Genomic DNA, 26,803 nt, shown 5'->3' with positions numbered 1-26,803 from the left:
TTGGTTTGGTTGAACGATGCCAGTAGCATGCCTGGGCGCCATCTAGAATTTCTTTGAATTTTCCATTGGCTGAATGGTGGTTGGGAATAAGGAATAAAAAGTGTTCTGGGTCGTCTTGTATGGTGTGGATGAGGTTGGTGAAGGGTTTGAAGAGAGTAGCAAATTGTTGCATGAACTGGATTAATTTTTGTGGGGATTTATTTTGTAGGCTGGAATTAACAAAATAATTGATGTCAAAGGGTGATCTTGGTTGAAAGTGATGGCTAGAGGTTGGGAGAAGTCTGAGTATGGGCCCCAGCTACTCAATCCACTGGGGTTGTCCATACTCCTGGATGGGTGGTTGTTTATGGTATGGGTGGTGGTTTGCTTGGTTGGGTATAAGAAGAAGCACTGGAACGGTCAAACTCCCTTTACAAACACACAATTGTACAACCGCACATAAAATCTGAAAGAAGAGTGAAAATATTCCTTTGATCAGTAATGAAAAATACAGGTTTTTTCTGTGTGTGTTTTATGGATGCAGTAGTCCCAGGATAAGTAGCAAAATGTTCAAAGTCCGCTTCAAGGCAAAATGTCTAGAAGTCTTTCAAACTTCTTATTTTACTAGCAAATAATTATTTCAATCCTTATATTTCTGCTAAGATTGACTGCAAGTGAAGGTAAAAAGAGGGTTGCCAGAGAAAATTAAAAAATATGCCAATTAAATTTCTACCTCCCCTGCTTTTTTTTTTTTTTTAAAGCTGCCGAAAGTTGATTTATTATAAGACCCTTTCAAAATTCCAAAGCAGGTAGAAACTGGAACCTACGTCTGAAACACGATTTTCACCTCTAAATATGTTTATCTGTTAATTTTGTAAATAACAGCTTCTATGTGCAACTACATAATTGTAAGGGAACACGCAATATTCAGGCATTGATTTAAATCACACCATTCTGCACATTTTACCTCTCTCGGAAAAGAAAATACGTACTGTGCCGGGATTGACCGTACATCTAGTATTTCTTAAATAAAATGAGTCTTACATAATTTATAAAGCAATAGAGAGCCTTTGGTTGTGGTGCCATATACAACCATTAACTCGGCTCAAGGGAGACAGGGTCACCTTCCCTATTCCTCCACTTGAGTAACTCCTGTCTGGCACGTCCACGTTGCAGGGGTGGGCACCCTACACTTCAGTAGGCCGGAGTGATAGGATGGCCGAGTTCAGTCGGGGACCCAGTCCTGTGGGGTATAACATGGAACCCATGCCCAGGGATACGGGTGAAGACCTCAACGGCAGTGAAGGTGGAAGTGAAAATCACTGGTACGGTGGATCTGGCGAAAGAGGCAGTATCTGATCCCTGAGATCTGACTCAGGGCCTGCTGCCTTGCAGGTTGATAGGGGACTATTAAAGGCTAAGGGAGATAAGCCTGACAGAAAAATTCTGGGAAGTGATAGGGCCAGCAAGTCAGCTTCTGAATAATTTGGAATTGCTTTCAAAACTAAACGAGGCCTCGGATGGAAATATTGTAATCACCAGAAAGGAAACCGTGGCAAAAAATTGTGAAGTAAAAACAAAAAAAGGAATAAACGAACTAAAAACCTAAACTTAAAAGTCGTATTTAGTTTGTATTCAAGCCTGCAGTTGACGGTGATGGGGAAGACGTTAATTTTGTGTGCTGTACGATCTGCAGTGTACTTTATGTACATACCAGCAGTTACCCGTGGCTTCGTGTGGATTTCGTAATTTGATAAAAGTAATCGTTCCTCGGTACTGTACTAAGACATTATCTGAAAATCCCTGAAGTATAAAACCTCACTGAAAAATTGAGTTTCATTTACCCTAGAAACTCTTTGTAAACCAAGTGTGTGGTATTGCCTTTTGGGGCTGAAATGACCATGCGACATAGAACTGTACAAGTGAGAACGTCTTCTCTCAAGTAAAAGAAAGTTTCTTTATTTTTAAAGGCGATTTCAAATACCCATTTTCACGTCTGCAACATCTTTAGGTTTTTTAGATATACAGTAAGTATCCACATACGAATAATTCAACTAATATTTCAGTCCTTTCATCCCCCCTGAAGTGGATTTTCCAAAACCAAAAGAATACTTATTTCTTCTTAAAGGAGACTCTAAATACCAACTTCAGTTTTTGAGATATCAGTACCCTAATAAAATTAATTCAACCCCCTTTTCAGTCCCTTTCACCCCACCCCCAACGTTAAGTGGTTTTTCAAAAATACCTTTTATTTTTAAAATATTAAAAATATCAATTTTCACATCTGTAACATGTTAAGTGTTCGAGATATACTATAGATATGCTCACCTTAAGAATTCACACCAGCCCACATTTCAGTCCAGGATCATGAATTTGTATGAAGATATCCGAAGTAAAGTCAAAACACCTGTAGGAATGACTGAAACCTTTGATATAAAATCTGGGTTAAGACAGGGTGGTGTTTTGTCTCCTCTTCTTTTCATCACTGTGATGAACGAGATTCAGAGAAAAGTTTACCAAACCATTGGAGGTAAGAAAATAAAAGTTATCTTGTTCGGAGACGATATATGCTTGTGGGGAGACCTTAATGAAGACCTTCAAGGACAAATAAACTCCTGGATAGAAGCTGCTAAAGAATATGGACTCATTCTTCAGCGAAGAGAAAAGTGAGTTCATCATCATGAAGAGATACAGACAACCAATGGGACACACTGAAATAGAGAGGAAACAGCTACAGATGAACTATCAATTCAAATATCTTGGAAGTGTTCTCTGATACTGGTTCTATAGACAAGGACATTTACCCACAGAATTCAGGCAGGTAGCAACTTTTACAAAATAGTTGAAGACATAATATGGAACAAGAAAATACCAACAAAATGTAAGAAAGCTATTACGTACTGCACCCTTGAAAATTGGTTATTGGTTTGTATGGAAAGAATATTTTATTACTGGGGTGGAACAATGCATAAAATTATCATCCAGGAAGGCGATTTCAACTCTGCACTGTCTGCTAACCCGCAGTAAAACAGGTTTTTCCCGCGCCGTGTAAGCGAGTCTGGGTTTTTTTTTGTGTCTTGTTGAAGACATCAGAGGAGTGGCACGTGGACAGGAACTCGACCAGATTAAAAGCGATCAATACTTTGAGATTTTGACGTCATGATATTTAACCAATTGAATCGCAAGGTTAGCCCGATCGCTAAATCTCAGCCAATAAAATTCAATTAACAAACACACCTACGTCTTGAAGAAATAAATACCCATGTTCTTGGGGAAATCTTTCTCATTTGCTCAATTGCATTCTGCTCATTCTGCTCATTCGCTCAGTTGCTCAGTTGTCTACGGGAATAATTGTTCGAGCACATGTGTTATTGGAAACGGCGTATCCGACGTGGAACATTACCAGCATTCATTTGAAGAAAGATGATAATTTTTCTGCTTCTGAGGAAATTTTGTGACACAGAAATATCAGAAACGCAGCAGTTCAGATTTCCTTAACTTTATAAATCTGAAGAAAATTTTTTAAAGTAGGTAAAACTGTGCCATCTTGAAGAATCGAGTGTGTGTTGAGAACTATTTCTGAAACAGATCTTTTAGTTTCAGCTTTCACCAGAAGACGGAAGATCCCTAGCAATCCTGAAATATTTCGGAAGAATGGAACTTCAGCATTACGACGGAGTTTGTAATTGTCCTAAGTCCTCGCCTGCTGCAGCCATGTATAATTAAAATGTGAGGCATAATTCAGCCCGGGAGAGAATAATATCGGAGATGGAGTTTGGTTAAATATTCACTGATCATCAACCGAGTCCAGAAGCCAAGTCTACTACAGCTAAGATTTTGAATTATACCTTTCTCTATTTTCTGTTGTAATAATTATGTAGACGTAGTCCTTGCTTGAATATTTGAAATCATTTCTAATAGTCTTTGTAGTTAGGAATTTCACTCTTCTTTCACTGGTGTTGGTAGATTTGATGTGTGTGAGAGTGTATTTGGGACCTATAATTTGTTCTATTTGAGTGAGTGCTTCGTGACATGTTCTCACTGTCCCATAAGTTGAGGAAAGTGTTAAAAATATTTGACCCACGCGATAATAGTCATTAATTTATAAAATAATGATGGAATAATTTTGAATTATTTGGGACAGAATATCGACGTGTTCTGTGGATTTAGGATTTTTCCTTGATGTTTGGTGGTTTACCATAGATTCGAGATAGAATAGAGTCATCTACGATTTCATTAAACCATAGCCTGCGATGACGCGACCGCGCGCGTATAATAATAATAATAATAATAATAATAATAATTGACATTATTACGGTCTAATAGAATGTTTAAAGGTCATGAGTATAATTATTACTGTGCTTATAAGTGATTAATGTGTGCTATATTGAAGTAGATGTTGGCCTGGAATATTGGTCGTGGTTTGAATGTCCACAAATTTTGCATTTACTGTTATTGGTATTTTTGAGACTTGTAAATGGATCTTAAGAAAGTATTTTATTTGTGTGTCCATTACACGAGTCAGTTAAGGAAGAGAGTGTGTCTTTGAACATAATTTCTTCTTATGCAGCACACGTTGATCGATAATTTGAGATAATAAGAGATTAAAAATAATGTAGTCGTGACTCACAGACCGTATGCGCGAATGTTTATTTATCTGTGACTGTAGGCAGTTCTATGGAATTTTTAGTGATGATTGCTACTGTAAAATTATCCTGGAACATCGTTGTGGAATCTATTTCATTGGAAAAGTGATAATCCTGTTACAATCACACATCAGACGATCGTAATGGTAGCCCTTGTCTGATATTGTCATCGGGAGAAACTCTCATATTTCAAATAAAATTTAAAATTAAAAATCAAGAGATAGGGTTCGATAAATCTATTTGATAATATTACCGTGGACCAAAGCTTGAATGTGAGATGGATGAATGACTAATTTTGTTTGTAAATGTGATTTTCATGGTTGTATTTCATCATGATATGTGTACGCTGAGCGCGTAAAGTTCGATTTTTTTTTGTTGTTTTGTGGCGAGCATATTTGGCTCGATTATGAATCTTTAAGTAATTTTATGACGGAATAAGATAGATTAGGATCTTTGCTTCGAGGGAAAATACTTAAGCAAGGATCGCGTCAATGAACTAAGCTCACAAAATGTAAAATGTTTAACTCTACAATGCGAGAATTTTAAGTCTTTATTGTGAGTTGTGCACAACACTAGGTCAATTGACATAAAAATAAGAATCTAATGAGTTGGATATTGGATTTCAAAATTTTATTATATAATTTGAAGCTTAAATAACTTAGAACAATATTTAATTAATGGAAATGACTTATTTGATTTTTCGTGTGAGCAAATTTGACTCACGGTAAAATGAATCGCAGAGTATTGTTAATTTAAATAATAATTTAAAAGGAAAATAATTCAGATTTTTGATATCTGGAGATAGGATTTTCTCAAATAATTATTTTATTTAATCTCCTAATACGATTTATTAAGACTTAGTTTCGTATTTTTGCAGAACGAAATTTAATGAAGAACTGTGGGTGAATTCCGGCAGGGAAGAGCTAAATATTTTTATTTCAAGATTTTGAAAATATTTATAGAATCTGGAAAGTGCTGATATTTTATTTAATAAATGTTAAAACCCATTTCTTTTTAGTGTTTTCATTTGTCGTCAGTCCTTAGATTGTCCCTGTCCCCTATAATTTAGCGTTGCCTGTAAGCGAACGTTCCGCCTCTGGGACTTTTGCTTACCGGCTGGGCTGCCCGGCAAAACGGGGGCAGTACCAATCCTGACCTATGGTTGCGAAACATGGACCATGAGAAATGAAGATGTTAGTAGAATCCAGGCAGCAGAAATGAGATTTGTCCTTAGCACGATCGGTAAAACACGGAGGGACAGAGTCGGTAATGAGGAAATCCGCAAGGAGGCTCAAGTTGTAAGACTGCAGGACAGAATAACAGCGCAGCGACTGAGATGGTATAACATATACGACGCACGGCAGATAACAGATTACCGAAAAATTTTTTATCTAAAACTTGAAGACAAAAGACCAAGAAGGCGACCAGGACTCAGGTACAAGGACATTGTGAAGATTGACATTCAACAGCGAGGACATACTTTGGAAAGCATTGAAGGAGGAGAGAAGTTCAGAGACCGCAGCTGGTGGAGAAGCCTTGTTCGCCGACCCATCGCTTAAGATGGAACAACCTGGGATACGTATGTATGTATGTATGTATGTATGTATGTATGTATGTATGTATGTATGTATGTAAAGTATTGAGTGTATTTTCAGTACTAATAATAGCCAAGTCTCGAAGGAGCGAGTAGTCAACCTGCCACAATGTTACCTTCATCGCACAGCCAGCACGGGGTCAAGGACAGGTTGTGTCATACAATTTGGAAACTTCTAAGCACGAAATCTGCAATCCTCTAAACCACTGAGGTACCTATTCAGAAACAATGGTATCTTATACAACACATTTTAAATGTCTCCTTGTTTTAATTTGTCCATAATCAGCCCACGGGTTATGGAGATATTCACGATTATATAAAACATTACATCACAGCTAGATTTGTATAATAGGCCATTGCTCTTGAACCTGTTACTTCAGTTCACACCAGCAACAAACAATTATGTTGGTTCGCCGCATGGTACAGAGTTGTCCTGCAAGATGGGATTGCGTCTAAGTGACATGAGAGTTGTGGAACATAGAATAATTTTGGCGTTACAGTACTTCAAAACTTTCAGTGAGTAGAACTTCGTTGAGGAACTTGCAAATATTTAAGATGATGATTCTCAGACTTGTACGTGTATGCTAGAAGCCAGAATAGCGTTTTCTTCAAGTAAACTCAACTGAAACCACCATTACGATGAGAATAACAGAATATTCAGATACTTTACTTTTCATACAAGTGTTTAATAATTCACTTTGACATTATATCAAATGCGGTAGATTAAAGTGATATGGTTTTTTCCCTATGAAAGGACTTTCCACAACAACAACAACAATAATAAATGCTTTGCATAGAATGGAGTGATACCAATGTAGTTGGCCCGTCATTGGACATAATGAATATTCCAGCTAACTCATTCCTGGTTGCCAGCGTTTCGCCCCAGTGTGCTTAGTTGGGCTCATTTGGTAAATAACACACGTACCAAGATGCATGGCTAGTGCATAATAAAAGTTATATACAATTTTATTAGTAACCACCTATTCAAGTAGCCTGCGCAGTGGCCTCAACGGTATGCACTAGCCATGCATCTTGGTAGGTGTGCTATTTACCAACTGATTGGCCTAACTTAGCACACTGGGGTGAAACGCTGGCAACCAGGAATGAGTTTGCTGGAAAATGTATGTCCAATAACGGACAAACTATATGGTATTATAAATTTGCTCCTTCGGGACAAATATTTCAGATTCCTATGGGAATAAACATCTGTATCATAGAATGCAGTAGTTAGAAATGCTATTTTTCCAAGTGATTTACACTACACAAATAGACACGTGCACTCAAAACATTTGTGTAAAATGCAAGCGAAATTTCCAAGTGATCTGTGCTTTTAGTAGGTTGCTACAAACATTCAGTTTCCTTAGAATTATAAATAATTCTCAGAGTGCAAGTTATTCCATCATACGTTCTATTTCTCGATGTGAATAGGAATAAACTGTGTTGGCGAGTTCCAATGAACACTGCAAATTTTAATTTGGTAGAAAGACTCTATGCAAGTGATAGAAGTCAAAGTATTTTTTTCTTTCCTGTGGAAAGCCACCACAAGTTTCCCCAAGTGAAACTTATTTTTCAAATTTTATGTTTTGGGTTCTAAGTCAGAATGAGACAACTATTACAATTCACAAACTGCTGTGGTTTATGTGAATAATACCGATACTTGGGGGACGATCAGCGAGTGGTTACCCAGCGCCAGGACCTTCAAGAATTGACGACGATCGTGGTTCAATGGTTTGGTTGCTGTCCATCTAGGAGGACCTATGGAAACAACTTCACTGTAACCAGCAAAATTGTAAGGTGAACCTATGTCAATAAATACAGTTTAAAGAATTTGGAACTCATTGCAGTCATGACCTCTCTCTGTACCCAGCTCCAGGTCTACACCGAATGTGCCCTGCGATGAGATATTACTCTCCAAAATATCTAGTCGTGCCTTATCAAATAATTTCCTGGTACAGTATAGATGATGTTTTGCTCATCCAGAACACTCATAAAATTCAGAGAGAAAAAATTTAGCAAATAACAAGAACCACCCCTTTGTCCTGTTTGATACGAGGTCGGGGATGACGCGAGATGAATTTGTATGGGATGTTTTTATGGCTGGATGCCCTTCTGGATGCCAACCTCAATCGAGGAGCTAATGAAGATGAAATGAATAATGACGAATAAAATCGGGTAAGGAGGTGGTGGAATCAGCTGTGGCCTATGAATAGGAACTATTCCAGCATATGCCTAAAGGTGAAAATGGGAAACCCCAGAAATGGAACCTGCAGACCAAGGAGGCAAGGCGAAAAGCAGAAACCTGAAAGGCTTCAAAAATAAGGGTCCTACGAACAGCCTACCTTATGTAAGAACCGTACTAACCTATGGTTTTCCAGCCTGGAGTCCCACCACAGTCTCAAATCTAAACAGACTTTAGAAAATACAGATTGGGGCAGAGGGGCTAATAATTTACCGCTCCCATCTTAATTCGGCTAATCTCCCCTCAATAGGACACACTGTCAAAAGAACCGACTTGACCGTCCTCCGAAAATACCTCGCCGGCTCCCTTAACCTTGACCAGTTTCGCCACCTTTCCCTATCCTTTCGCTCTGTCTGAGGAGACTTTAATCTTTTCCCTCCATTTTCACATACCACCTCCTACCAATCCTGTTACTATACGACTGCTCCGCACGTCTCTGGAACGAGCTACCACCTAAAATAAAAGCCTTCCCTCTAACACAGTTTAAAAACCATGTAAAAAGATTTAAATCTCTGTGTGTACATGGACGGGAGTGAAAGGGAGTGTAAAAGTTGTCGAATGAATGGATTACTGTAAGAGTACATCATCATCAGATTCCAGCTGTTTGCCACAAGTCCAATCCCTCGTCCACACTGTCGGAGATGGGCAGCATCATAAAGTAGGGAATAGCCTGTGGGGGTGAATTACAGTGGGGACCACATGTGCCCCAAGATCGCTACGGTAGCTGTGAAGGCCCTACAGGAATCCTGAAAAAGGTGGTGCCTAATGGGGCCCTGGTTAAGTCGTGTGATGGATAGCCTGCTTTCAAGAAAATAAGGAACAGTAAGCCAGACGGATGCAACAGACGACGGCCCTGGTGAGGAACAGGATTACGAATTGGAATATTGTAAATATTAGTTTAGAGGGTCTCTGAAGCAGGTAATGTACATGGGGCTTGCCCTTTTTCACTAGACCATCCATAAAATCTAAGATTTGTGGTATATAAAAAAATAAAAAAAATAAAAATAAATAAATAAATAAATAAATAAATAAATAAATAAATAACCACCACTAGAACGTATGTTTTTGTGACCTTGCCATATCAAATACCAGTTTTTAATATTTAGCCCCGTTGCTTTTAAATATATTCTAACGTAATAGAGAGGAACTAAAACTACAAATGATAAATACTGAGTCGGCGGCGGCAGCAGTTACTCATATCCGAGTATACGTTTTTCACCTGCAGTTCGTGTTCAGTCCGGTTTGTGCATATGACGTTGATGGCTTAACAGGTCAATCCTTGCATAGAATATGCAACTATTTAGTACACCTAAGGGAGGAGGGCGGACATAGTTGGTTTTGTCCAAGTTTTCTTCTAAGACAAGCCTCTGTTTATAGTCTTCGATGCTCTGTTTCAAACTGCTGGACAGCAGTGGAAATGGTTGCACACCGGCGAGGGCGATCTTCAGCAAGTATGTGCTAAGTACTGGGGTCAATATTTGTGCTCTTCATCGTCTTGTAGGTGATCCTTGTAGCGTTTAAGAGGGGCACCGTGAGTCATCCTGCAGAACAGAGTTCACTGTACAGTAACTGCCAAGGTAGTCTATTGGCACTCGTGCGTTGGACATGACCAATACATACGAGCTGGTGACTGATGATTGAGGCTTCTATACTGTTCATCCGTGCCCTTTCAAGAACTACAACATTGGTTACATAATCCTACCATTTGAGATTCATGAGGATCATACGCTTCTGCTGGTAAAAACGTTGCAGTTTCTTGATGTCACAGCGGTAGTGTGTCCATGTTTCACATCCGTACAGTAATGTAGAGGCAACAGCTTTGTACACCACCAGTTTAATGGATATTTTTAGATCTTTACTTGGAAAAATTAAATAGATAACCTCCCAACCACCACCAACCCCAGTACTTCTAAACTGATCTCTTCTGAACCCTTGACGAGCTAGTTTTGTTTCCCAGCTTAATTAGAAGGGCAGGCATTAACACTCATTGAGGGACCATTATCGAAGACATTTGCAACCAAAGACTGGCTTGTTTGGAGGATCACAGAGCTTTCTGTAGAGGCTTTTCAAAATCCATCAACATTTTTCTTCTGATTTATATGACTCCCCACACCTTTCTTTTTTTTTTTACACACAAATGATAGTCTCAAAAATGGCTTTCACGGCTGCAGATCTTACAATCATGGGAATAGAACCAGCTTTTGGGTGTTTAGGTTACGTGCATTTGCAGAGTTTCGCCCAGACGTGCCACTTGGGCTCATCAATTCGATTGGCACGCCCCTCCAAACTTAGCAGTGGCAGACCAACTGCGTGGTCCCGCCGTGTTAGCAAGTAGGAATTGCTAACCTGCTAAAGGAGAAGTGAAATTTCCATTTACAAAAATATGTACTCCCCGTACCGAGTATTCAGAAATGGCTTTAACAATCACGGGAACAGAACCAGAGAAAAAAACCTACAGTTTTCAATGCTTACCAATTTGAAGCACTTTCAGAACCAAAAAACAATAATGTACACACGAAGAATAGAATAGGGATAGAATCTCTTGAGGAAATATTCAATATTGAAATACAATGGATTTCAGTCATCCACCCGAAAGTTGGTTCTATTCCCGTGATTGTAAAATACTAGTCTCTTTGAACAAACAGTATCAATTAGAGTGAACTTCATTTTGAGGGACAAAATAGAATTTTTGCTACTAAGAGTAGATATTGTTATTTTGCCTTACATCCCACTAACTACTTTTACAGTTTTCGGAGACGCTGAGGTGCCGTAATTTAGTCCTGCAGGCATTCTGTTACGTGCCAGTAAATCTACCGACACGGGGCTGACTTATTTGAGCACATTCAAATACCACCGGATGAGCCAGGATCGAACCTGCTAAGTTGGGGTCAGAAAGCCAGCACCTCAACAGTCTGAGACACTCAGTCCAGTAAGCGTAGATATTCAACAGCAAATCTTCATGGAAACACGTAAGAGGAATGTCCTAATTCTACTGTATAAGTGTTGCTTATGCAAATTAGTCCTCTTCCTTTAAGTTCTTTGCCTTACGGGCTGCTTGATTCCTTGCCTATATTTTGTCTTTGACACAATCATATTACCTCTCCAAGTTTACTCAAAATGAGTACATTCAAATCATTGAGATAACACCCTACAGTTTTCAATGCCTACCACTTTAAAGCACTTTCAGAACCAAAAACAATAATGCACACACAAAGAACATACCGTAAGTAAACCGGGAATAGTATCTCCTTTAAGGAAATATTCAATATTGAAGTCCGATGGATTTCCGTCATCCAGTTTGTCCGACCAGCAGTTCGTTTCCACTGGCGTAGGCGTTGGAGATTTAGCAGCTTCGGGCTTAACAGGAGACTCTGAAGGTTCCTCGATGGCAGGAGACCGAGACGCTATCGGAGGAACTATCAGAGCACTTGTCGGAGTAGGGGTGCTACGTCCTCCGGGACCGCTGGAGGACACACCACTATCATTGTTGCTGCTATTACTAGACTGAGGTGGGGTAGGATCAGAGAGCTTCCGACTGCCTTGTGTTGAACGCACACCTGGAACAGAAAGAAGGACGTTTACCAGGAAAGCCCATCACGCTAAGCTGAGCCATTAAACACCCTAAAAATTTAGAACAGCAAGCAAAAGAATGATTTTCTGTAAGCTAGAACAGTAACTACTTTCCTACATCCATAATTAAAGAGTGTGTTTAAAACGAGTTATTTCCACTTCAATTTTTTTTTCTTTCAGTATTTCGTCCACATGCATTGCAGTAGTCTAATATTATCGAATGCCACAAGCAATCCAGGCAAGAAAGATGTAATTCCTTAAAAATAGTACTATACTCGATCATGGGTATGTTCCATGTGCCAAAAGAGGCACATAAGTTTCCTTGAGTTTTTCCACGACTTTCTTGAACAGATTTTTTTTTACATCGCACTGACACAGATAGGTCTTATGGCAGCAAGTATAGAAAAAGCCTAGGAGTGGGAAGGAAGCGGCCATGGCCTTAATTGAGGCATAGCTCAGCATTTGCCTGGTGTGAAAATGGGAAACCGCAGAAAACCATCTTCAGGGTTGCCGACAGTGGGGTTCGAACCCAATATCTCCTGCCCTTGAAGAAGCTTAATTGTTCTAGACAATGGAAAATCAAAATGACAACTTTTTCAAATAAATTTTACTAGATTTTACATTATATGGGTTTATGCCATATGAAAGAGGCAAACCATAGGTTATCTCTATGATTTGTCAAGAATTTTCTCTTCTTCCTCTGAACTAAACCATGACTATGACCGTTCTAATAATACAAAAAAGTTTAAATTGTCTATTGCTTTATTGAGGACCAGCTGTTGTATCAGTTGCCAATGTGACCATCGCTTACCTGTGCAAGACTTACATTGTTTGTCAACCATTTACACTGAACCAGGACTTCAAAATAACTGGATAGCCTATTGGTTTTAAGAGCCTGTATTCAGTGACTTCATAAAGTGCTTTGGGAATATCAGAGGATTGGTTTTATATTCTCTAGATAGCAAGTAGCAACTGAAACTAAGAAACTATGACAAGAGGTGGTAGAGTATCATCCTCTCCATGGCCATTAAACAGTAAAACAAAGTTTCAGGTCATGGAGGAGTTTCATTAAAAACATCAAGGCAGCAACAGCTATTAGAATCAATGCTAGCAGCAACATTTCATACTATCGGACTGGAATCTGCCAGCTCTAACACACACTTGTCAACCTTTGCCTATCAGGAAGACCCTCAACAGGATAAGAACTGAAGTGCTGAAAACCATCAAAAGATAGGGTTATATGCAGAATGCCAAATGTGACTGTGGTGCAATTCAAGATCTTGAGCATCTATTTCACTGTCTGCAATGCCCTGTGGCAACTCAACTTTAGCACTTCATCATAGTCAGTGATAAAACTCCTGTGACTTTACACTGGACCAATTTCACCATTTGAAGATCATAGGATATAATCATTAGCGACTATTTTACAATGCACTGAAGTCTGGAATTCTATTTATGTTATTAAGAGCTACTTTTGATGAAGAGTGAGATATATAGAGTAAGTAAATAAAGTGGAAGCAACATCAGACTCAGCTATGCTCCCTTGAGTGCCAGACTATCAAAAAAATGTGTTAGTCCTTTAGGGAAGGGCTGGGAATTTACACAAAATGACATTTAAATCTGATGTAACTCACTTGACTTGCTCTTGTTCTGGGTTGTTTTGGCCTTCGAATTTCCACGGGGTTCCACTTGTTCTTCTGGGATGTCCTCGAAGCCTCGCAACTCAATCGTGTCGTGCTGCGACGTGGGTCCCCCTTAGAAAAGAGAAGTTTTATTTTGAAGTCATATACAAGAGTGAATGGTAAGACAGGATATATCTTCAAATTAACTGGCTCACCTGCAAGCCATTCAGGCTCTTCCTCTCGACTATCACTAAGAGCTCGCCTGCGATCTCCGTATCGAGGTCTTTCATCGTTCCGGTGCCTATCCTTGTTACGTTCGAAGTCGCGTCCAAAAGATCTCCGTTCAAACCTGAAATGATTATTTTCCAATTCACGTAAAAGTACTTTAGAAAAGATGAAGTTTTTCCTTAATTTACTGTATACTACAGGATTTTTATCATACTTACAGCAGCATTCCTTTAGATACATAAATAATAACAAAAGAAACCTCTTGCACTCAGTGTGCTGATCTATCACATAAAAAGTCATGGCGAGAACACCCATGAAGCCGGTACATTGGCTCTAGCGTATTTAACTGTTCGAGTTAATTATGGGACCTACTAGATGGCAATACATTATCGTACCGTTAACTCAAAGCATTAGTTTTCATTCTACTCGACAGATTGAACTGCCAGTCGGATGATTTTTCTTTTTTTTATTATTATTATTTTTTTTTATAATAAGCTTTTAGGCTTTTGCCGTGTCATGAAAACAGGGTGAAATTATTTACGTTTCAAAGAGAACTTTGCTCCGCATCTTCAAAAGAAAATTGCAACTGTTTTACTTTCGACAAATGACCTCTGTTAATCATGAATGTTATGACAGTTTTGTACCTGTCACTGTGTGGTCAGTTTTTTTACACTGACTGACAGAGCAAATGCAACACCAAGAAGGAGTGGTTCGAAAGGGATGAAAGTTGGGGAAAAAACAGAGACGGCACGGACGAATAATTGATGTTTATTTCAAACCGATATGCAGGTTACACAATGCGCACGGCATCGACTCAGTAGGATGTAGGACCACCGCGAGCGGCGATGCACGCAGAAACACGTCGAGGTACAGAGTCAATAAGAGTGCGGATGGTGTCCTGAGGGATGGTTCTCCATTCTCTGTCAACCATTTGCCACAGTTGGTCGTCCGTACGAGGCTGGGGCAGAGTTTGCAAACGGCGTCCAATGAGATCCCACACGTGTTCGATTGGTGAGAGATCCGGAGAGTACGCTGGCCACGGAAGCATCTGTACACCTCGTAGAGCCTGTTGGGAGATGCGAGCAGTGTGTGGGCGGGCATTATCCTGCTGAAACAGAGCATTGGGCAGCCCCTGAAGGTACGGGAGTGCCACCGGCCGCAGCACATGCTGCACATAGCGATGGGCATTTAACGTGCCTTGAATACGCACTAGAGGTGACGTGGAATCATACGCAATAGCGCCCCAAACCATGATGCCGCGTTGTCTAGCGGTAGGGCGCTCCACAGTTACTGCCGGATTTGACCTTTCTCCACACCGACGCCACACTCGTCTGCGGTGACTATCACTGACAGAACAGAAGCGTGACTCATCGGAGAACACGACGTTCCGCCATTCCCTCATCCAAGTCGCTCTAGCCCGGCACCATGCCAGGCGTGCACGTCTATGCTGTGGAGTCAATGGGAGTCTTCTGAGCGGACGCCGGGAGTGCAGGCCTCCTTCAACCAATCGACGGGAAATTGTTCTGGTCGATATTGGAACAGCCAGGGTGTCTTGCACATGCTGAAGAATGGCGGTTGACGTGGCGTGCGGGGCTGCCACCGCTTGGCGGCGGATGCGCCGATCCTCGCGTGCTGACGTCACTCGGGCTGCGCCTAGACCCCTCGCACGTGCCACATGTCCCTGCGCCAACCATCTTCGCCACAGGCGCTGCACCGTGGACACATCCCTATGGGTATCGGCTGCGATTTGACGAAGCGACCAACCTGCCCTTCTCAGCCCGATCACCATACCCCTCGTAAAGTCGTCTGTCTGCTGGAAATGCCTCCGTTGACGGCAGCCTGGCATTCTTAGCTATACACGTGTCCTGTGGCACACGACAACACGTTCTACAATGACTGTCGGCTGAGAAATCACGGTACGAAGTGGGCCATTCGCCAACGCCGTGTCCCATTTATCGTTCGCTACGTGCGCAGCACAGCGGCGCATTTCACATCATGAGCATACCTCAGTGACGTCAGTCTACCCTGCATTTGGCATAAAGTTCTGACCACTCCTTCTTGGTGTTGCATTTGCTATGTCAGTCAGTGTACTTACAAATATGTGAATTTGATCTTATTCATTTTGTTTACAATTTGTTTTGTTATTTTGCATGTTTGCCGTTTTTTCTGAACCATATTTCTATACATTTTTATTATTCCTGTTCTCCATGTGCTTGCACCAGCTTATCCTCAATGGTTGCGCCAAGTTTAACACTAAAAGATTCTGAAAACCTTCAATATTTAGAAGCTTTAGACAGTGCGTGTATTCAACCCTTCTCCCATTTCTCTACCAGTCTGGTATGAAGCAATATTGATCTTTGTAAACAACGAAAGATTGGCAGATGTTCCTCCTAACCAATACAATTTATATTTGGTACACAATAATATACAACGGTACTAGTTTCGGAGTAACATGGGGCCACCTTCAGCCATATAACCATGAATTTGTTGAAGACTAATTAGCCTAAGCATAAAAATGTTTTTCAGCGAGATAAAACAAGATTTACACATCCTAAAAATTTTACAAAAAGGCCCTCTGCTTAACAATTCTGAGGAATTCTTCATTCAAGTCTATCAATATGCCAATCCGAATTGTAATATAAATTAGCTAACTGAAAAAGCAAATATTTTACTGATTTTGTTATTCCATTAATTGCCAAAACATTTCTCAGAAAGATCTCTAACCCACATAACAGATCAACTCCCACCAAGAATACAAGGTCCACCTCCAAGATCGCTCACCACACTTTCCCCTCCCTTCACGCTAGGCTTCTCACCACACAGTGAATCTCACAGAGATCATAGCAGGCAATATCTCTAATGTAGTGTTAAGAAGATCTACACGAACCAGAGGGAATAAGTACAGTACGTACTTAATACACCTCTCACACCTTTAGCCTTGCATAGTGAAGTTTCTTTCCTAAATTCTCTCTATTTACAGACATCCAGTAGGTTCAAGCTAGACACAACTGACCTACAATTTAGGATTTCAACAACACTACACATTTCCACTCAACCATATAGTACCGAGAATGATGTTCCCCCCCTAATCATCAACAGTTTTTGAAGCGACACGCACCATACAATGATTTGAATTATTTGTCGATACCTACATATGTACTTGCACCGCAATATGTATTTTTAACCTTTATATTTATCTTTTTAGCATATGGATTTTAACATGAATTACTGTGTATGTGGTAAACATCAAACTGTTATAACGGTTCATATCTTGTTACAAATATTCCTCTGTATTTATTATTATTATTATTATTATTATTGTACCGGTTGGTACACCTATACGCCGCACATTTGAATTTTCTGCCTTAAAGTACTCATCTACAGCTGAAACTCTGAACTTTAAAACTGAATTAATTCAACCGTTTATCAGAAGATGTCACTGTTAATTTCGAATTGTTTTTGTTTACTAATTATCAAGAAGTGTGGACAGTCTCTTACAGATGTCTACCAAAAACTATGATCATGCACCCTGGTGCGAAGTGAAGGAACTTTTCTTGAAGATATTTTGTATTCATAAGTTTGTTCTTTACTAAATGTCGTTCTTTCATTTGTGGGTGGGCAATATTAATCTTTCTTTCCGCCAGTTTTGAAATTAGCCAATCGTAAATTTCTGTCATTAATTTTCAGCCAATGGCGTCTTTCTTCCCCAATGTTGATGTGTAACTGTAAGCTACCCAATAAACGACTGTGGGTGTGTCTTAATCATTCATGAAAGGCATCGAATCTTCCCCGAGAGTATAAAAACTGCTGATTTTCCTGGCTCTCCGCCACTCGTACAACATCTAGCTTAGTGTATGGAAGTATAGCAGGAGGCGGGAAGCGCCTCTTTCATCCGCCAGCAGCTCTTCTACAAGGTCTCTTTTAACGTCTTTATTTCTTGCTAGCTCAGCAGTTTAGCCCACGGGGAAGGTCCGAAACCTTTTCAATGTAACCTACCTTTCTAAAAATGTAACTTAGTGCCGGCTTATGTAAAAGTTTCTTATTACTTTAACTGTAAATCGGGGATAGAGAGTGCTTTACCCTCTCGAGCTCCCCTTCATTTTGAGTTTAGGTGACTACGTTTTCATAACCGATTTTCTACTCTTAATGTATTAAAATTTTCTTATACAAGTCACCTCCCTAGTTTGGGAATAGCCCCTGTGTCAGCGGCCTAGTGCCCCTTAGGTTTTATAACGTTTCATGTAGGAGCGCAAGCTACGCCTCCATTCATATTGGATTTTGGGCCATTTAATTAACCTATTATTCTTCTTCTTTTAAGGCCCTGTAGGCTGGGTACAAGATACCCCTGTTTAATTCTTGTAAGTTGCGCCTCGATGGCAAGTGATTGTAAAGCATTGTACTGCCTTTAATAGGCTTGAAAGATTGAGAGTGGGTCAGCTCTTTCTGGTGTTTTGAAAGGTGCCTCTAGGAGGCTTGACATTATTAGGTGGGAAAAAGTGCTCCATGTAATGAGGGGTTTTCTGCCCTTTGGTAATTTGTGGTTGTGAGCCGAGGGCTCAGGAATTATAACTTAGGGCTCAAAGCCCAGAATTTGTAAAGATCCCTTAACTTGTGCTTTCGTTTGTGAAGTTATAATTGTACTTGATTTTTCATTGTTATTTCACCTAGTGAAAATTTGTTCTATCTTGTTGTCTATTGACAATTTAACTTTTATTGAAATTTTAATTCATCTTTCGGACTTTTAGTTAGACCCATTCCAGCCCGCACCTTCTTTCACCTCTGCATTCCACGGATAACTCCGTAACAATTATTATTGTACCGGGTGGTACACCCCCACGCCGCTAATTCAAACTTTGCGCCAGTTGAAACTCCTCTACTGGAGGAAGTCTGAACTTTATCTACTGTGTTAATTTTCAAGTTTCTCAGAAGATGTCACTACTTGTAAAATTTTGAAGTTCTGAACTGTGTCAGTTTCGATTCATTTTTGATTCTCTGTAGTAAGAAGTGTGGACATTCTCTTCCAGATGGCACTACTGAAGAACTACAATTATGCACCCTAGTGCAAAGTGAAAGAACTATGTTTTTGGAGAAATTTTGTGTTCATAAGTTTGTTTTTTGTTAAATTTCTTTCAGTCATTGTTTGAGTTGGCAATGTTAATCCTTTCGTTCCGCCAGGTTTGAATTTAGCCAATCCCGAATTTCTTTAATTAATTTATGACCAATCAGGTGTATCTTCTTCAACTTGGATATGTTGCTTAACCCTAGCCAATAAAATTCTTGTGGGAGGGTGTTCTCATTCCTGAAAGGCCTCGAACTTTCCGCGAGGGTTTATAAACTGCTGATTTTCGGATCTCCGGGCCACTTCAGTAACATCTATCAGTGTGTAAAGTACGTAGCAGGGGGCGGGAAGCGCCTCTTTCTTCGGGCAGCAGTTCAGCCACCAGGTAATGGCCGTTTAATAACTTCTTTTCTTGCTAGCTCAGCAGTTTAACTCTCGGGGCAGGTCCGAAGCCTTTTACCATGTAACTTTCCCTTAAAATGTAAAGACACTCTGTATCAATTCTATCTGTTTGAACTATAAATTGGGATAGAGAGTGCTTAACCCTCTCGAGCTCCCACTCATATTGCTTTGAGGTGAACTTATTTTCTCAACCGTTTCTTCCATTCTAGCGTAATGTAAATTGTCTTCTCATATAAGTCACCTCTTTAGTATGGGATTAGCCCTTGCATTAGCGGCCTAATGCCAAGTAGGTTTTAGTAAAATATATTAGGAGTGCAGTTGTGCCTCCTCTCAAGTTGGTGTTGTCGAGGCCATGTAATATTTCTGTTTCTTCACTTAATAGGCCTCAGTAGGTTGGGTATTTGTACCCCTGTGTCTATGTCCTTGGAGGACAGCTTGAAGGTGGAATTTGGTGTGGCCTTTGATAGGCTAGAACTTCGAGAGCGGGTTGCTCTTTCCAAAATAAAAATTTGTTTTTGCGTGCCTCGAGGAAGCTTTTCTGTGTAAAGGGGAGCAAGTGCTCCTAGGCATGATTGGGGTTTTCTGCCCCTTTGTTGAACCTTGTATAGAAGGAAAGTTGGGCTCATTGCTCAAGAATTGTGTGTCTGGCTCTTGGAGCCCAAATCCTGTAACTCTGTAATTGGGCATTCTCGAATAGTTGCTTTGCTACTCTGTACCTGCCATTCTTGTTAACTATTATATTTTTATTCAATTCTATCATCTAATTTTGCTATTTATTAATTATCTCTTGCTTGATTTCCATTTTATTTATTATGTACCATATATACATATGTATGTATGTATGTATGTATGCATGTGTTAGCTTTTTTTTTTATTATTATTATTTTTTTTTTTTTTGCGCTAGTTGCTTTACGTCGCACCGACACAGATAGGTCTTATGGCGACGATGGGAGTGGGAAGGAAGCGGCCGTGGCCTTACTTAAGGTACAGCCCCAGCATTTGCCTGGTGTAAAAATGGGAAACCACAGAAAACCATCTTCAGGGCTGCCGACAGTGGGGTTCAAACCTACTATCTCCCGAATACTGGATACTGGCCGCACTTAAGCGACTGCAGCTATCGAGCTCGGTGTATGTGTTAGCATTAAGTAAACTTGTATACTGCAAGATTTGCTGCTTAATATAAGATATGTATTTATTTTGTGAATCAACGTTTAAGATATAGCATTACGTGGTGTAATGCTGCCACATTTACTGTTGAGTCATGGTACTGCCCAATATGTCATTGCTTTCACTGAGAAACTGAAGGTGTGGTCAGGGAGTTTTTACGCTGCCTGAGGTGATTGCAACATCTGGTGCAATACTTCGAAGCTGCAAATCTCACCATTTCCATTCAAAATGAAAATATAATTTATTTAGTATCAAGTACAGTTGATTGTTTTATTTCATGGTAGATCAAGTAACCTCATGGACTGTTTTAACCATGACGTAGGTTAAACCCTGTGACAATTAGAATCTATAAAAGTACTTGTCTCCTATAGCAATGAGTCTGAGAGCCTTGCTCAATGAGAATCGTAGTCAGAAGGTAGTGAGGAGTCATATGGATAGTTAGGCCTCAGTCGGCCAGTCAACTGGATGGAGAAGAAGCAGTTGTATGGATACAGAGTCTTCAGTGAGCAGATGTATTAGATGTTCGAAGTGTGTTCCAAGTACGTGTTTGGTCGAGTTCTTGCGTCGGTTCAGTGACAGCCAAAGATTGCGTCTTCGTAATGCAGACTAACAGTTCGGTGGATTACATGTAAGGTTGATTGTGCAGTGTGGTTATATTTTCAAGTCATGCTATCTCTCGTTTGTGAAGCTAAAAGGATATGTCACCAAATTAGGTTTGGGAAACCTACAGCTGATGCCAATTCCAAGGAATACATCGTAACACTTAAAAAGTGTCCAAGGTACTGTTATGTGAACCAGTGAGGAATAAATTTCCTGTACCGATTTCAATTGTCTGGTCGAGAGTATTTTAAATTTAATGCCTAGAGCAGGGATGGCGAACCTATGCCACGCGTGTCACTAGGTGACACGCGAACACGATTTCGGTGGCACACCACACGCATATTAACGTTTGTATGCACGTCTTGTTCTATAGACTATACATACCTCATGCATCATATATTCATAATGTTTCAGGTTTAAAAAAATAAGTACCGAAAATCTAATTTCAAGTTCCATTCAGACGTGCACTATGGCAACACTGATAGAGATAAATGTCAGATGCATTCGCTCACCCACATCAGTCAATTGCAGAAGTTTGGCTTGTGTTAGCATAAGTGTTTATCGTTTTGAATTCCGTAAGAAAAATAGTTGCTAGGAGATTATCCCTATTTTGAGATTAGGAAAAACTATCGCACTTTATTTCAAAGCCTGATATTGCACACTTGAGTGATATCAAGGTCAATTTTTTTGAGTGGCAGTTTAGAAATGGAGCTGACTGAATTTCAAGATACCAGTCATGGGTGAACAAATTCTTACAGCTTAGTAAAGCATTGGTGAAAATCGAGTGTGCTTTTGATGGTGAATACTCTCTCCAGAAACCGGAGAACTTAATACTTGAACAGTGGAACAGCCTCAGCCATGAAGAAACTTGCTACAGCGCTACTTTCCCATACACCTGCGAGCTACCATTTTCTACAATGAACGTTGTGAACAGTTAGAAACCATCTTGGTTCAGACCTAAGTGCTTCTTGCTTGTTACTGAAGACAAGAAGTTATGAACCTAACATAAATGTCATCGCTACTAAGATTCAGCAACAAGTTTCACACTAAAGTTGAGAATGATATTTCACTGAAAGTCCTTTGGCAATACTAGTCATCTTGATAATACTTAATGACGAAGTGTGTTACAATGGACACTTAATATACTTTTTTTTCAAAATAATGTTAGGTATTCTTAAATCGTACACATTTAAACATGTATATTTGTGGTATTGGCAAAATACGACCACGGAACATGCAATCAAATGAAATATTTTACAATATATATGTAATAACATATTATGGAACATAACTTGGAATTAGGGATGGAAGTCGGGGGAAGGGGTGGTCGCGGGTTGTAACCATTCGAAAGGAAAATAATAAGTGGCACAGTAGACAGTTGAGAATAATAAATCAGACTTAAAATGGCACACCAGTTGGAAAAGGTTCGCCATCCCTGGCCTAGAGCATCATTCAGTTTTAATTTCAGAGTTTTATATTGTAATTTTATTATTGCAGCAAATCTCACCATTTCAATTCAAAATTTAAAGAATATGAGTTGTTTAGTTTCAAGTACAGTTAATTGTTTTAATTCATGGTAGATGCCTACGCAGTGGCCTCCACGGTATGCACTAGCCAGCGTCCTGGTGGATGTGCTAGGTACCAACCGATGAGCCCAACCTAGCACGCAGGGGCGAAACGCTGGCAACCAGGAATGAGTTAGCTGGAAAATTTATAATGGCCAATAATGGACCATTTATATTGGTATTATAGATCAAGTAACCTCAAATTTTAGTTGGGGAATACAAACGTCAATATCATTTTCCCAGAACCTAAATTTTATGCCGTCAAAGTAAGCTTATTACCCTACACCCTAGAGATATTCAATATTCTCTTACTATTACTGTTACATTTATTTGTAGGTGTTGCCCATCAACAATTGAAGTGTTAGTATTTATGGTTATTGTTACAAGTGAACTATGTAGGATGAGTGGAATGTAATTTTTTTTAAAGACTTTATTGGCGAAGTACCATATAATGTTTCATTTATCATGACCTAACCTGTACTGTTATTTGTAGAGCATAAGATAATTTAATGACCTAACCTGTACTGTATAATGTTGTAACATAGGCATTTGTAAATAGTAGAATTCTATCTGTAGTTCCTGGAAAGATCTAGAAAGTTGCATAACTTTTGTACTGGGTGTTACTTTGTTGGTATGTGTTCTAGAAAGTGTGTTCTGTTTATTCTGGAAAAATACGACTTTCGCGATCATGCGTATTCTAGAAGGTTAGTCTGAGTTCTCGATCGAAAGTAAGGTTGTGATTGGCGAGTCTAGGTGGAGATAGGGGACACGTGCACGCTGATTGGTTGCCTCCAAGGCCAGTAATTCCTATATATAGTGAGCGAGGTAGTGTTCGAAGGTATTCTGTATCCTGAATTCTGTCGGTCTCGGTTATCTGTCTGCGAGCAGCCTATCTGGATGACGTCCCTCCGGTTTTCGGGATGGCACACTCCCCGGGTAAGCACTCTTGAATTCCGTTCCTGGTAAAAATTCCATAATATTCCGATTTGGTTTTCATACAGGAGTCTGCCCTAACCTCGCCTAGATTCACCATATTAGTTACTTATGACGTCTTAGTTTTTCTGGTAGACTTACCTGTTCGTTTTCCGAGGCATTCCCGTTTTGTTTCACTAGAATATGTATATTGTAGTTTAATAGTATTTCCCTTGGGGTTTGCCTCTCATAGTTTTGTATCACTTTAGGTACGGTACGCTAGATTTTGGATAACCTGTAAATTGCATTGTACTACTGCACTGGTAACTAGATGTACAGCTGATTTGTAATTTGAATTTACACTGCTACGAACAACCTATGTATATCACTGAACTTATAGCTCATAACTTGGAATGTATATGTAGAATTATCTTGTAAATAATATTTTTAAAACTAAGGATCACGGTGATTCATTTCGGAATCCGCTATCTAAGCCATGTCGATGCCTTTGGTAGGTTCCCAGCCCTTCCATCTTCCCTTATTGTCGTTCACTAGTTGGCGCTACTGATAGTTACGTACTTGTTTTGTTGGAGATCTGCGTATGCTAGCTACTGTTTTCCCGAGTGTGTAGTGTTTACTTATATTGTGTATTGTGCTCTTACCCTCCCTTTTAACTGTGTTTGTGCCTTGTTTAGTGTTACCACTGTAGTAGAGGTAACAGTTATTGTATGTGTAAGTAATCGGGTAAGTACAAAGAGAGACCCTATAGTGCAACGATCAAATATTTTATATCATGAATATTTTATTATATTATAGTATCAATCACACCGCAAGTGACCTAAACTGCAAGACTTCAAGTGTCCAAAACCATTTTAAATATCACCAGCAAAGACTCATTTTAACAAAACAAACTGACAATATTTCAAGTGCACACATTGAAAAACATTTTTATGCTTAGGCTTATTAGTCTAAGATATTTACATATTTACTCCATACACCTTTATAAGTTGTAAGAGTTTTGGGTTTTTGAAACCTTTCTATTTCTAAATCTTTCGTATCACCTGTCATCACTCCTCTCCCGAGAACCACTTCCACCACCTCGCTGGAAGAACATGTCCGAGTCTGGATCCTTGTCACGATCCGAGCGGAAATCCCACATATCCCTACTAGGGATTCGTCCGCTACCGATGCGACGATTGGGAGCATCACGATGGCCAATGTCCCTACAAAAGAAAACATACCATAAAAGACCTATTTTCATTGGAAACTTGAAAAGTTAATGATTTGACTAATATAGGTACCTTAAGTAGTAAAATAAATATATATGAATACGGCGTACAATTTCATAAGAAATGTTTAGTTACAGCTACCATTACCTGGAAGGAATAGTTACTTCAGTTACTTTTATCCAGCCGTAAGTTGGCCATCATTGCTACAATAACAAAAGAAAAGAAGGAAGTCTTGATATATGCAAGATCTTTCATGAAAACTAAAAAATTAATTAGAAATTTCCCAAATTCTGAGACCACAGAATATTTGATGTTTCTTATACAGAGCTATGAAAAGGATGCGTAAACAGAAACATTAAGATTAGAGTAAGAGTCTGAAAAGGTGAAGACAAGCATCATCTGAATGGTTGCAGCAAAATCCTTCCCTGAAGGCAACCAAGAAGTAGAATGTCAAAATGCACCCACAAGATCCATTAATAATGGATAATGGATGGGAGTGGTGATTTTTAGCATTTCGAAATTAAAAACTTTGTAGAATTCAAAGACAAATAATTTCATTTAATTCCGATATGTAAGCTCATTTGATCCAATAAATACTGTATGAAATATCTGAATACCATACCCAAACGTGCAAGCTATCCCTTGTGGATTTCCCTCCCCCACGCTCTGTGAAAAATAGCATTTGCGTACAGATAATAGCAAAGTTAAAATGATTTAAGCATAATAAAATTTTACACTTATTTTAAATTGATATAGGCTAAAAAATAAAGGCCAATTCATGCATCTCCGGGACATGACAGTGCTTTCCATTTCCATATGTCCTTTTCAACACGAAAATATCATGTCTGTTCTCACTCTTCAGTTCCGTGGAGAAAACTCTGTAATTGAAGTGTTCCATGACAGGCTGTCAAGGATAGCTATAATATTGAATGAAGAGAAGGAAACTAAGTAACGATGGGTTCAACGTATATGAAAACGCACAAGATTGAAAGGAGATTTTTAAGGACTTAATGGATGACTAAATGAAATGAGCAGAAATACATTCAGTGTGCTGTTGAAGAAAATGGAACGTTTAGTTGCAAAGGAGGACACTTTATGGAGACATGCAATTGTTCCGAAGGAAGGACTGGCAGCATGGTACATCTATTAAAATACAGTAGGTACGTCACTGAAATTAATAACATTAATGTTCATAATGTTTTAATAAAATATACAAATGTCCAATATTTTGTAAAAATTGCAAACTAATAATATAGTAAAAAATTGAAAAATTATGCATTTGAAACAACAGGGAAAAATAAAATTTAAATAGTGTATACTTTTGGATACTGAACTAGTTATCTGTTACTGAACTGAATTCTACCCAAATTCTGCTAAATGCACAGAGATAACTGGAAGAAAAGAGAGAGGCAGCAAGGCGGGAAGAGAGAAATAATGTCCGTGTAAACAAGAAAATATCTTCAGCAAGTGAGAAAGTTTTGCCGGCATGGATTACGTAGAAGCACTGAATGTCGCAACGAATGCTGCGATTGTAAGTGTTGGAACTAGTCACTTTGTTTACAAGGCGACTATATTTAATTTTGTTGGAAGATGCCGTCACGCCACGGATGGTGTTGCCACATCCCAGGGACGTGTGAATTTTCCTTAACTTGGAATGTTTTTATATTGATGCAAAATTAAAAAATATATATACAAAATTTTAACTTCAGTCATGCTCATGAATTGGCAACACTTATAGAATATACCTTAACATTCTGTTAAGTCACGTGTGCTCTATCGCAACTGAATTGTATGTATTGCAGTATCTTGCAGCATCTACAACATCGGCAGGATCCCAAATACACTGCAAACTCTGGACATTTGATCTTAACAGCCAATGGAATTCGCAAGCAGTCCAACTGTGTATAAACTGCTTTAATTTCCCAGAAGGAAAAAAACTGAAAAATCATTGGCTTCACTTTATATTGCATGTTAGCATAAATTTCACATTG

At 39.3% G+C, this 26,803-nt stretch overlaps 1 protein-coding gene across 3 annotated transcripts in view; it reads right to left on the bottom strand.

Annotated features, from left to right (window-relative positions):
- LOC136886364 (eukaryotic translation initiation factor 4E transporter) overlaps positions 1–26,803 on the bottom strand; it is a 427,031-nt gene that overhangs the window by 171,457 nt on the left and 228,771 nt on the right. For all 3 annotated transcript variants that reach the window (XM_068230726.1, XM_068230727.1, XM_068230728.1), the window contains exons 6-9: positions 24,645–24,806; positions 13,866–13,999; positions 13,663–13,782; positions 11,681–12,015 (exon numbers count right to left, since the gene is read on the bottom strand). In XM_068230726.1, coding sequence (XP_068086827.1) covers positions 11,681–12,015; positions 13,663–13,782; positions 13,866–13,999; positions 24,645–24,806 — 751 coding nt within the window. The remainder of the gene's footprint in view (positions 1–11,680; positions 12,016–13,662; positions 13,783–13,865; positions 14,000–24,644; positions 24,807–26,803) is intronic.

This window comes from Anabrus simplex, chromosome X, assembly GCF_040414725.1.
Source record: "Anabrus simplex isolate iqAnaSimp1 chromosome X, ASM4041472v1, whole genome shotgun sequence".
Taxonomy (NCBI): domain Eukaryota; kingdom Metazoa; phylum Arthropoda; class Insecta; order Orthoptera; family Tettigoniidae; genus Anabrus; species Anabrus simplex.
Note: the sequence above shows the minus strand (reverse complement) of the source record. Positions and strands in the feature narration are given on the sequence as shown.